This window comes from Nannospalax galili, unplaced genomic scaffold, assembly GCF_000622305.1.
Source record: "Nannospalax galili isolate Female #2095 unplaced genomic scaffold, S.galili_v1.0 scaffold154, whole genome shotgun sequence".
Classification (NCBI taxonomy): domain Eukaryota; kingdom Metazoa; phylum Chordata; class Mammalia; order Rodentia; family Spalacidae; genus Nannospalax; species Nannospalax galili.
Window position 1 is genome coordinate 227302 of NW_008335281.1, and position 12963 is coordinate 240264.

At 38.3% G+C, this 12963-nt stretch overlaps 1 protein-coding gene across 1 annotated transcript in view; it reads right to left on the minus strand.

The window, feature by feature from the left end:
* The window catches only part of Utrn (utrophin), a gene marked incomplete in the record, with an annotated part of 557450 nt that overhangs the window by 128799 nt on the left and 415688 nt on the right, over positions 1 to 12963 (minus strand). Inside the window, 1 exon segment of the mRNA XM_029561956.1 lies at positions 3053 to 3321. Coding sequence (XP_029417816.1) covers positions 3053 to 3321 — 269 coding nt within the window.

Genomic DNA, 12963 nt, shown 5'->3' on the forward strand with positions numbered 1-12963 from the left:
TATTCCAGGGGACCGTGACCATCTCTCAAAATGTCCTATAGTGGTGGTGGGTCACCTGTCCTCTTGATCAAGGAGGCCAAGGAGACCCCACCAGATGGACTTGAACTGTTGTCTGGTCTACAAAGAGGAGGGTCAACAGAGAGGAATCACTTCCTCCATGCTTCCAAGCGAAGCCAACCATGGTCGAGCAGGACCTTTGACTTATCTTCACATAGGTGGAACTGGTAAAAGAAAGGAGCCAGGGGCTCTTCCCAAGCCCATGTGACCCCTGAGGAACAGATCCTCAAAGGACCTTAAGAGTAAAAATAAATCAGTTTATCTGGGCCAACTATATGGCCTTAAACATCCAAAAGGAAAGTATAACCAAGATTAAAGGGGTCAATATAATTTCTTAAGAGTCCATATGCATAGCTAAACGCTACATAACAAGCAACAATGCCAGATAGGAGATACCTTCTTTTGAGTTGTTGGCCAGGGTAGCCCAAGGGACTCCCAAATAGTGACCCAGCATAGAACTGGGAAAATGAACAGCAGACCCGAATCTTCTCTAAAGGAGTATTGACAACTAATTGCTGCTAGAAGAGGAACAGCTGACCCTCCTAAAACAAAGACCTCTAGATAGGCTGACTAGATTCAACAGAAGGGCAAGTAGTGAGGATTGGCTGGGGTGCTGACAACACAGCAGACAGTAGCAGGGATATTAGAATATCAGAATATAAGGGCTCTAGTGGGGGGAGGGAGGCTATGGGAGGGTGCCATCTGGGAAGTGGGTGTATAGTTGAATAAGATGGTTTGGGATGTTCTGTGTGATACACACACATACACACACACACACACACACACAAAACACAAATTAAAAAAAAAAGTATTATATTTGAGGAGGAAGCATGGAAATTTACATCATGCTAATTAGTAGAGGTGGTAAACATTACCACTGGAATGTACCCGATGACTTCATTGACATACACAGGCACCAAGGAGCCAATTCCAACCAATTATGACTAGTAATAATCAGATGTATATAGATTAGAGATGCATGCGCCAACATCTCAGTGTTAGTAGAAAAAAAAAAAAGTCTTTCTGCAAAGAAAAATATATCCTAAAATGAAATGGAGATCTTTTTTAAAGGTTAAAAAACTCATTCAATTTTATGTCTTACAGGGCTTATACTGAGTTCAATACTGTATAAGTGTATTAACTCAACTGTGATCCTAGAAACTTGCACCCACTTGTGAAAGTGATGTACTCTTGCTCTGGAGTCTGTTACTGAACATGTTAAATCTATAGTGAAATGCTTTTTCTAATCATGTAGTTATTAGAAATTTTAAAAAATGATTAAAAAAAATTAGATTTGAAAAACATTACCATTGAAATCTACCTGATGACTTTATATCCATGTTCAGATGCCAAGGAGCTCAGAAAGCAACCAACTGTGACTAGTAACAATTAGACATATAGAGATTAGAAATGCATGTGCAAACATCTTCATGTCAACTGCACTAAAAATGAATTTTTCTGTATGAAACTGTGTATTTTAATAATGAAATGGTGATCTTTTTAAAGGTTAAAACCTCATTTAATTTTACATCTTATAGGGTTTATACTGAGTACAATATGCTATAACTGTAATAATTCAACTATAAACCTAAAAATTTATAGCCAATTTTGAAAAAGATGCATCTTAGCTCAGAAAATTATTATTGAATATGTCAATGTCGTTGTAATGAAATGGTTCTTCTAAGTATGTGGTTATTAAATAAATAATTAACTGGAAAAAAAAGTTCAAAATAGCAAAAAAAAAAAAAAATTACATACACGATGGTAATGTTGGACTAACCCCTTCTAAATTTTTTTCCCCCAATTCAACCTCTGAAACAATTCATGACTATCAAATATATAGTTTAATACTTACCACAACTTTTGCTATATTCTAAAGCTGCAATCTGTGTCTTTTACTGCTTAAATTTCATTACTTTTTTTTCTGGAGAGGTTCTGGACTATGAGTAACCACAATGGGGTATATACCACAGGGCTAACATCCTTAATTCTGGGCAATTTCTGACTACAAATGGAATTTATAAGTAAATTCATGTTTCATTAATGTACTCAATGAGATAAAAATTATAGATGAAAATTCCCATGAAAACAGTGCATTTTTAAAAATTAAATGCAACTACCAGTTTCAGCAGCGATCCTGTAGGTTACAGTACATGTATATAATTCTATTACATTTAGACTCTGGGAAACATTACAAAATAAATAATTTCTTCTCTTTTTTTAACTTAAAAAATTTTTTATTATTTTTATTTTATGTGTATGCATGTATTGCCTGCATGTAGGTAGGTGCACCCGTGTCATGCAATGCCCGTAGAGGACAGAAGAGGCTGTTGGATTCCCTGGAACTGGAGTTACCGACAGTTGTTAGCTGTCATGTGGGTGCTGGGATTCAAACTCGGGTCTTCTGTAAGAACAACCAGTGTTCTTAAGCTCTGAGCCCTCTCTCCAGCCCCACACTCAATTTCTTTAACAAATAAGTAGGAAACAAAAGGAAAATGAAACAGGGGCATATCCAGAAACAAAGCAGAACTAAAAGCTGGCTTTTTAAAAAAATGGGTAAACCTCATCTACATTGTTTAGGGGTGGACAATTGAACTCAAAATATTTAAAAATGACTAAATTATCATAACAGCGACATTAGTGCTTCTTAGGACATGGGGTTCTCACAGTGAGGGCCATATGGGAAACATCTGTGGTGATTCCTGACTTGGGTGGGGAACTGCAGTGGTGTTGGCTTTATAAGAATTCCTTATAATGATTTCGGCATGTGGCTCTCTTTATTTGTGTTCTATTTAACAACAAACTATTCCTTAAATAAATCTTTTTTTTTTTTTTTTTTGGTCTTTTTGAGACAAGGTCACCCTGTAGCCCCAGCTGACATGGAATTCGCTATGTAGCCCAGGCTGGCCTGGAATCACAGAGATCCAAGATTCTCTGCCTCTCAAGTGCCACCATGCCCAGCTCTTTAAATATTTATCAAAACAATGGAGCCTACCATAGTTTTTTCAATGTGATCCTGCAGGGAGTCGATGAGCAGGTCTCCCACTGGCTTCCAGACATTCCGCACGGCCTCTGCCTCCTTCATGTCCACATCTAGGTCATCCATGGCTCCCTGAAGGTCGCGGAGTTTCTCTAATGCCTTGTCCACTTGCTTTTGCCAGTTGCTTGTCCCGACATTCAGATTTTCCCACTTCTCTTTGACTTCAGAAGATTGTTTGCGCATAGCTTTGGCAAGCCTTTGGGCTCTCTCCTCAGGAGTCAATTCTGTGATTAAAAAACAGAAGGCACAGCTTGGGTGTCTGGCCAGCTATACATCTGCCATTTCCAACCATGAATATCACCTTTGAAAGGGTTACCAGGCTACAGAAAAGCTGAGCTAGACCAGTCAGCAAAAGAAGAAATCTCTCCTTACTTTTACCAATAAGTTGTGGTTATATTTAAACACAAACTCAAGAGAAGAAAATGGTTACTTGGATTAAAAAATGGCTTACAGTTTGCAGCGACTTCTGAATTTTAATATATTTGTCAGCCTTGAAATGGAGTAATGCTCAAGAAAGAAAACATTTTTTTGTTTACGATAAATTTATGTACAATCCAAAGACAGGGTTCCATTTCATTATTCTCATGAGTAATTTAAAGCATAATTAACACAGAATAGTTATGTTATGAAGAAAACCTCTCAGAAACTAAGATTTATTATTTTTCCACAAAGAACAAACTGAAGGCAATTACATATCTTAGATACTTTACCAACTGTAAGTTTGTCTGGGTGTTCATTTTTAATAAAGGACATTCTACTTTACCTCAAAATGCTCCAAATCATTGGGGAAATGAAATTTATCAAACTTTGTCATAAGAGGAACTTAAATTACTAAACTTTAACTTTCATCCTTAAAATAAATGTGTTGTACCTGTCTTCAGTTGAATATTATTTAAGTCAGTTTATTAGTTCTCCAGGGACAAGCTCCCTGATAGGTTAAGTAATGCCAAGTGGGCAGTCCTCACATACAAGCATCACAAAATATACTCAGTAATTATGTATTTATATAATGTATATATGTATATGTAATAATAAAAAAAGAGGACAGGAAATTAAAGGGAAGTGGGGTAGGGACACAAGAGGAGTCAGAGGAGGGAGGTGGAGAGGTAGAAATGATATAAATATAGTACTCGTGTACAAAATTCTCAAAAAATGTCATAATGTAAAATTACTATCAGGACATTATGAACTGATGTGTAAAGACCTCATAATAATCCTTTGTAAAATAAGTGAATTCAAAACAGTTTAATTGTTTTGCATTTTATTGCCCATTATAAAGAAAATGTTTCTCCATTTTAAAATTAATGCTTATATATTTTGCTTTTTATTTTCTTAAGAATTTCTATTTGATCTTATTAAAATAAAGTGACACTATCAAAAAACTAAAGGGGACAGAGTATATATGTTTGCCTAAATTTCTAGAAAATCCTAGACATTGATATTTAGACTGAAAAGCAGCTTAATTATAATCAACCTCTGCAACCAATTGTCTATGAAAAGTCCAGCAACCTCAGATCTGTGACTTTGGGCTGAGCTACCAAATCATCACTTGGTAAGTAAACTGAGGGTAAGAGGAGAAGGCACGGCAATGGTGAACAGGCTGAATATACCAGAACCAGACAAGAGAAACAAGTAAGAACCCGCTTCAAGCAACAGGCAGGACACAGAGATGCCCAGAGCAAAGTCCTATCTCATGTCATGTGTCAGAACTGCCAGGTTCCGGAGGGGAAAAACTCTCAGAATGTCATTAGAAAGGCAACCCTTATACCTTCACAGGATCTATAAAATGCTAAATATAACATCTCTATTATGTCTTACGTAAATATAAAACACTATGAAATACTCACTTCTAGCAGCCCCAGGGCAGATAGAAAGGGTGATGCTTATGGCAGTTACACCTGTGCTGGTTAATAAGTCACTAGGGCTTTTTCAAAAATATATTTTAAGCACGTATGTTCCAATGGCTAATGTGTGTGTGTGTGTGTGTGTGTGTGTGTGTGTGTGTGTGTATAAAGAACTACCCATTTTAGAAAAGCCAGCTTACGTCTGATTGTTTCTTTGGATAAAGTAAAAACCTTCTGAGCCAATCATTAAATAAGAGCACACAGAGACACACACAGCTTCTTTGTCCTGGGACAAAACATCTTACGCTGGTTGCAATGTTCTTGACTTCACTTAATGGAAGACCTTTTGATTGGGCGATCTTTTATTGTATTTATCACATAAAGCCACTCAAGCAGCAACCCAGAAGACCGGCAAAAGCTCTACTTTCAATTCACCATCTGCTTACCAGAGAAGAACCATGCCCACCACACACTTTTGAGTCACAATAAAAGTATATCTGATGGCACCAACAGCCTTAGTTTACTGTTTTAAGCCAAGAACAGAGCAATAGACAAAAAGAAATAAAAACTTTCCAGAACATTTGTGAAACACGTAAAAAGCAGCAACATGTGAAACATCAAGTTAGGACAATTCAAGGTAAAAAAAACAAAACTTCAAAGAAGCTGAAAAAGAATGAAATAGAGGAAATGACTCTGATCTTTAAAATAAAATCCTCTCCATTGAAAAATCAGAGGATCAATGTTCCTTCAAATTGGCTAAATGTTCTGTGGTAAACTCTAAAGCCCTGGGTGGAGAGTCATTTTGACCCATCTTTCAAAACCCCAGTGTTGCAGGAGGAACCATGTTGAGAGTTGGTTTAAGCTGGCAATTTCTAAAAGGCGAAAGCAGAGATCCCACACTGACAAGTACTGACTCAGCAAATAAGGTGGGGATGGACAGACAGATGCCCACACTGCCCCGGTGGTTCCAGTGCACTGTCAGAATGGCACATTCACTAGTCCTTGGCTGAAGTCACTGGGAATTTTCTCTCCAGTGAGTTGATGGATCAATATCAAGTAAAACATGGACACTGAATACTGGTGGCCAAGGGAGCTCAAGGATAAGATCGAAATCTAATTTGGATCCGAAAAAAGTGAGGCCAAGGGAAGGGAACCCTTAGGGTAAAGCTAAACACATCCATCCCCAGTTCAGGAGCTAAAAGCTCTTTCCAGGACAGTCTCCTCTCTGTGTGTCTGTGTGCATCTGTCTATAAATTTGCACTGTTCCTCCCCATTCTCCTCCTTTTAGGTCATCCCCTCCAATTGGCAAAATTTTGAGTCTGGAATAGTAATTATAGTTTTTATTATTTACATACTTAGATTCTTTTAATTATATATTCTAAAACATATCATAGATTGACTTTTCTTTTTTCTACATTTACTTTTTAGATATATTGCTATTAGTTTTAGTTACATGTATGCATGCCTGTGTAGAGTTATGTGCATGTGTTCCAGAGGCCAGAGGCATCAAATCCCCTGGAACTAGAGTTACAGGCATATGATCCACCTAATGGGGTACTGGGAACCATACTCGGTCCTCTGGATAAGTAGTAGTATGTACTCATAATCACTGAGTCATGTTACAAAGATACTTAAGAAAGAATAGATACCGATCTCAAGAAGGAGAAAAAGGAAAGACAGGAGGGTCACACGTGTGAGGCTACCCTGAGCTACCCTAGGAGAGTTCCAAGAGAGATTGGGCTACAGGATCCTGTCTCAAACAACAACAAAAAAAGCAAAAAAAAGCAGAAAGGGAAGCTCAATACTTTAGTTTTCTCTTTATTTCTTCAAATATGTTCATTATTGGCATTTAGCCCCTGCTCTATACTATGGAGAGGAAGACTACAGTGTGTTCACTAGAGTATAGAAAGGAGACCAAATGTAGGCCAGGAGTGCAGTTATGCTTAGGATCAGCCTGGCCCTGCTGCTGGAGCACTGAGCCTGCTACAGGACTTGCTTGGCACCGCCCCATCAGGTGGGAACCCTATGGACTCCTATTTTACCAGGAAAAGATGTAATCTCAGTGCCTATTTTAACTTTAGAGTCAACCACATAAGAAAGGTAGAGATTCTCCCTTTGTGTTCATGTGCAGAAAAACTTAAGTATATTTCTTTCATGAAATAATAACAAGCATCTATTGGCATCATCCCACTGTTATTTTTAATGAAGATTTCCCATCTTTATTGTATTATGGTACTAACACAGCCTCTACCGTGAGTTTTCATTCTTTATGTCAAGAATATTTTCTTTCTATTTTGGTTTTACAGACTCCAAACTAGCAACCAGTCTGTCCCTGAGATATATTTATTGAATTGACTTAAATGGACACAATTTTTAACTTTACTTCTTTTTCCTTTGACAACATTCAACTTCATAAAAAATTTCCACTTAATTATCACCCTCCCTTCCTCACCATGCAGAACATTTATATGGTTTCTTATTATGAAAGGATAAATCTTAAAAAGCCATGAAAATTCCCAATATCTGAGTTTAATGTGCAGTTTTTGCTTTTTATTTTGCATTTATTTGCAATCTGTTAGATTTCATCAAAGGATGAAAAGATAATATCAAAACAAGCAAAGAAAAAGATTACAAGTAGCATTTCACTGCTGGACAATTTGTTATAAGAAAGATTAGGAAACTGTGTTTACTTATATGAAGAAAAAAATATCATAGAGGCTATTCGTATTTCTTTGAAGTTCAGTTTACATCTACAAAGCAACTGGCATGTATCTGGCACACAGTAGGCCCTCAAAGAAGGTTCTTTTATTGATATGGTTTTAAAAATCATTTAGTTCTAGACATCTATAGAGATTTTTCACATAAGCAAACCAAGTTGAACAACTACTGGACTTCAAGAGAAAAGATTTTACTTGAACTCTTTCTGTCCTTCTGAGGCAGGATAGGAAGGGAAAACAGGCATTAAGGGACAGAAGACGGGAAACAAGCCCCTCACCCTTGGATTTGGTTGGCCTTTCCTGCTAGCGGAGACTCAGGAGACCTCAACATAGCTGATAGAACAAAGACTGCCTATGGAGAGAATATGAATTTTATAAGAGATCTCAAATAAGGATGTTAAAAAACAACAGACAAAGTACATGAACTATGCTCACTGAGGGCTGGAAAGTACATGATCTTGAATTTCAATGTATTGCTACCCCTCTCCCATCCCCAGATGTCAACAATGCAATTTCATTTATAAAGGAAATTCTTTGAGAGAAATAAGTAAACAAGCTCATATTATTTTACATAACTTTGTTTGTTTGAGACAGGGTTACTCTGTAGCCCCAGCAGGCCTGAAACTTGCTATATAGACCAGCTTGGCCCAGATCTTAGGAGATCTACCTGCTTCTGCCTCCAGAGGGCTTGGAATAAAGGCTTGTACCACAACCAGCTATTTTACTTAACTTTTAAACAACTTTTAAGTTTGGTTTAATCTTTAAACCTTGTAACTTACATTCTTTGAAAGCCAAAAAGTCATATATAAGTATATGTGTGCATATATATATATATACATATATGTATGTATGAGAGAGAGAGAGAGAGAGAGAGAGAGAGAGAGAGAGAGAGAGAGAGAGAGAGAGAGAGAGAGGGAGACGTCTCGTTTAGAACACCTACTCTCCATTGTAAAGACTCCTAGATGTGCCTTTCAGGAAGCCACACTCATGTGTTAGATATGACTGTTTTCCTATATGTCTCTCTAAACACTTACTAAACTTAGCTTTGCATTTAGAATATGTTTATAATGGGACCCTGCCAATCCTAGAAGACCTGGGTCCTATTATTCAACCTGATTCAGTAGAACCCTCTCCTAAATGCTACAGATCTAAATTACTTCTGTGGCACAGTAAAGGATCTGGTTTTACCCGAGTGGAGGTCCCTAAGGGGGACAAGAGGTAGGGGTGGGGGCACACACTCCCCAGGCTGCTGGTGGCAGTAACTGGCTGCATAGACCTACTGCTGCTGACTTTTCAGTATCATTTTATTTCTATCTCTTTATGCCCCTTTTCTCTCTTCATAATCAGATCTTTCTGATTAAAATAATGGGAAACATATTATTCCCACTACAAAATTTCCTGATTAATTATGATCAACTTAATCTCTTTGAAATGTTCCATCAGTGGTTAAGAGGACCCCAAAATTCCTAGTCTGTGAGATAACTGATGGCGATTCATTATGGACCAGACTACAAGTACCTCAAGTGCCATTAGCTGATTAATGCTTCTAATTATGCTCAGTTAATAAATTTTAAGGATGACAATAACAGAAGGCCACTCAGAGTATATCACCCTGCTAATGCATAACCTCCGTCATTCAGTGAGGGTAAAGGTGATATGCATTAGGCTGCTTAAATCTGAGAGCAAGAGTGAAAGGGAGAGAGAGAGAGAGAACGTATAGACAGGTACATTTAAGGGAAATTGAAAATGGCAAAGAGAAGAGTTAGGGAATACCTTCCAAAGTGTCAAAATGCAAGGTAAAAGCAGGGGTATGGGGAACAAAGAGAAAACAGAAGCACGACTCACACTAAGGACCAGAGAAGACAGGACACTTCTGATCTGAAAGTCAACATAGGTGTAACTAGAACTTAAACATGTTTAGATTTTATTCTTCCTGTAAACCCAAAGTAAGCAGACCCAGTGCTGAGCTGAAGACAGTGACTACTAGTGACATCAACCTCCAGGAAAGATCAGGAGGGTCGGGAGAACCTGCTAGCAACCAGAGTCAGCTTCGGAGTTTCTGCGATGAGCCTTCCCTGAATGACCTCAAACTGATGGTAGTTTTGTAATTTATTCCAGTTAGTCATTGTGTTGGAAAGCAATAAGCAGGTCACTGTGGGCACGATGTGGCAGTGAAAGGGGAGAAAAGAAGCTCAGAATGTTGTTCAATAGAATAGCCACCATATAGTCCCAGGACTTACAGTCCCAGCCAGCATTCGGTAAGTATTTTTGAAGGAATGAAGAGGTCTCTGTGTATCTTTGACTTAACAACCAAAAGGAAAAGAAATTCTCCTACTCTGTAGGGGCTGGGGAAATAGTTTAATGCAATAATGCTCACCACGCAGGCCTTAGGACCTGAGTTTGAATCCTCATCATCCACATAAAAAAACGGGATGTGTTGGTGTGCATATAATCCTGGTGCTGGGGAAGTGGAGACTGAAGGATCCCCAGAGCTCGTGATCAGCTAGTCTAGCTGCATTAGTTAGCTCCAGGTTCAATGAGAGACTCTAGAAAGCTGTGATGGAGAAGCGATTGAGGAAGACAACAGATATTGAATTCAAGCCCCCATAACATGCACACACACACATGCACACACACACACGCACGCACACACACACACACACACACACACACACACACACACACGCACACAATCAGAGCACAAGAGTCATAGATTAAGTCTTCAAATTCTTGCCACACTACTGTCCAATTACTGTCCATCTGTCTTCAAGCTCCAGGCTGCTTCCCAGCTACACAAAGCAGCTGATGATTTATAAGCTATGAACGCCAGGAACTTTCTACCTGAGCTTATCCATTCTTATAAAAGAAGCTAAGTATGCTTATATTTCTATAGTGCTAACATAAGTGAGGAGTTTAACTGCAGAGGGAAATATGTGCTTTTTCTAGCACTATGTTATCCAAAACAGGGTAAAACTGTGGAAGGTTCCAACTCTCTACCGAGGAAACAAGAGTAACAAACAAACCACACACACGCCACTGAAGGAGTTTAGTATCTTCCTACCCTTTATGCTCAAATGAGAAAATAATGTTCCAGATGTTGATCATAAAATACACACATGTAAATTGTTCCTATTATTTTACGAGGTAAATGTGATTTATCAGTAGTTATAACACTGACTGATGAAAGTAGCAGATGGCGAACAATTAATTTAAAATGTTGATGTCCATCAAACTAACCTCTGTCCTCAACATCGAGAATGCTGATTTGCTTATTTAAATGGAATTTCATTCATATGATATGCATTAACATGAAAAAATGTTTTTGAAATCTTTGCCCAATCCAGGGGCTTCCTCGCCTGACTCATTATATTGTTTTTTTTTAATATTTTACTTATTATTATTTTTTTAATGTGTGTGAGTGTATTGCCTACATGTATGTGAGTGCACCCATATCATGCCATGCCGCGGAGGTCAGAAGAGGGCTTTGGATTGCCCTGGAACTGGAGTTAAGGACAGTTTGTAGCCGCCATGTGGGTGGTGGGAATCAAACCCAGGTCCTCTGCAAGAGCAGTCAGTGCTCTTAACCCTGAGCCATCTCTCCAGCCCCAGTGACTCATTATATTGTAAAAAAAAAAAAAGTTGAAGACTGGTTCATTACAACCACACAGATATTACAGTACTTGAATTTGGGCAGGATCACAGCATTACTCTGCAGTTAAGAATATGGGGGGGAAAGTAACATATTTTTCTGTGACTTTTCATGCATTACAACTTTACTCATCTAATTTGGATTTGGGAAGCTAATTTAATTATTGCTGTGTTCTACAGGCCTGAAAGCAATTACTTATACATCAACTTTTTATGTGAAAATTAAAAAGACAAATCCTAACATTGCCTAATACCTTCTCCCTTGGTGATAGGGAATCAGTGAACTCATGGTGGCCCTATTAAGCAGTGTGGTATTTCAATAAAGAAAATGTAGTAGTGAGCAGAGTCACAGGCATATCTGATTATGGTGCAAGTTTCTTAAAGAAAAAAAAATAACTAGTTTCTTCTAAATATATAGAAATACTGATAAATACTGAAGTAGATAAGACAGTAAACTACAGAGGTTAAAACTACCACATTTAGTCATACAAAACTTGGTTCATAATTCAGACAAGCTCCTAAATCCCTTGTCCTCAGTTTCCCTCTCTGTGAAAGGGATGATAAAAATACAGATATATATCTCAAAAAGTTGTTACAAGAATGAACAAGTCATGGGGGGAGGGGGGTTCTTGGCAGAGTCAGCATCTGACAAATCCTGGCTGGTTGTGAGCATGGACATAGCATCTCTCAGCTGCTCTTCCTTTATGGGAATTGCTTCTTCATTCATTTAGCAGGATGCTTATAATGAGAGTCTGCCAATCTTAGAAGACCTGGGTCCTGTCACTTAACTTGAATCAGTAAAACTCTCTCCTAAATGCTCCAGATCTAAAGAAAGGCTGTGGATCCCTCCCTTGCCTGAGATTGTGGGACGGTCAGAGAAAAGCAAGAAAATGAAAACTTGCAAAGAGGCAGAGAGGAAGCGAGGAAGGACAGACTCCTGGGTGGCATCACAGCCACCACCACCAGCTGAGTCCCTGCCCTTCCTGCAGCCCAGTTATGGGGCCAGTCAGGGCCTAAACACGGGGCCTGTTAGAATCATGGAGGTCTGTCATTTACAATGAAGGGATTTTTAATTGAGAAAGCTGTTATTAGGAAAACAAAAAAGCCTTTGGGGAAAAAATATCTGCTAGTTTTGATAGCCTAATTATTTCTGTTGGGTAAAGTGCAATTTGGCTTCATTTTACTATATATAAGGAAATAATTTAACATTAAGTTACTTTGAGACTTAATAAAAAAGAAGCTTCTATTAACTCTATGATAATTCACTCATTGAATGACCATGAAATTTTATTTGCATAAGTGTGTTAATATTGGCATAAAATGGACTGATATTGCAGACGGAAAATGTTATCACTTCTTTGTTATATTATAAAAGATGTGAAAGTTTGCATATGAAAGACTGCTAGTATTGGGCTTTCTGAAATATTATGACGCATTTAGTGCTTGAAAAAATAGCAGCATACTCTGAATTAAAATAAACACTACAGGGGCTGGAGAGATGGTTCAGCAGTTAAGAGCACTGACTGCTCTTGCAGAGGACCCAGGTTTGATTCCCAGCACCCACATGGCGGCTGCAAACCATCCTTAACTCCAGTTCCAGGGGAATCCGAAGCCCTCTTCTGACCTCCGAGGCATTGCATGACACAGGTGCACTTAC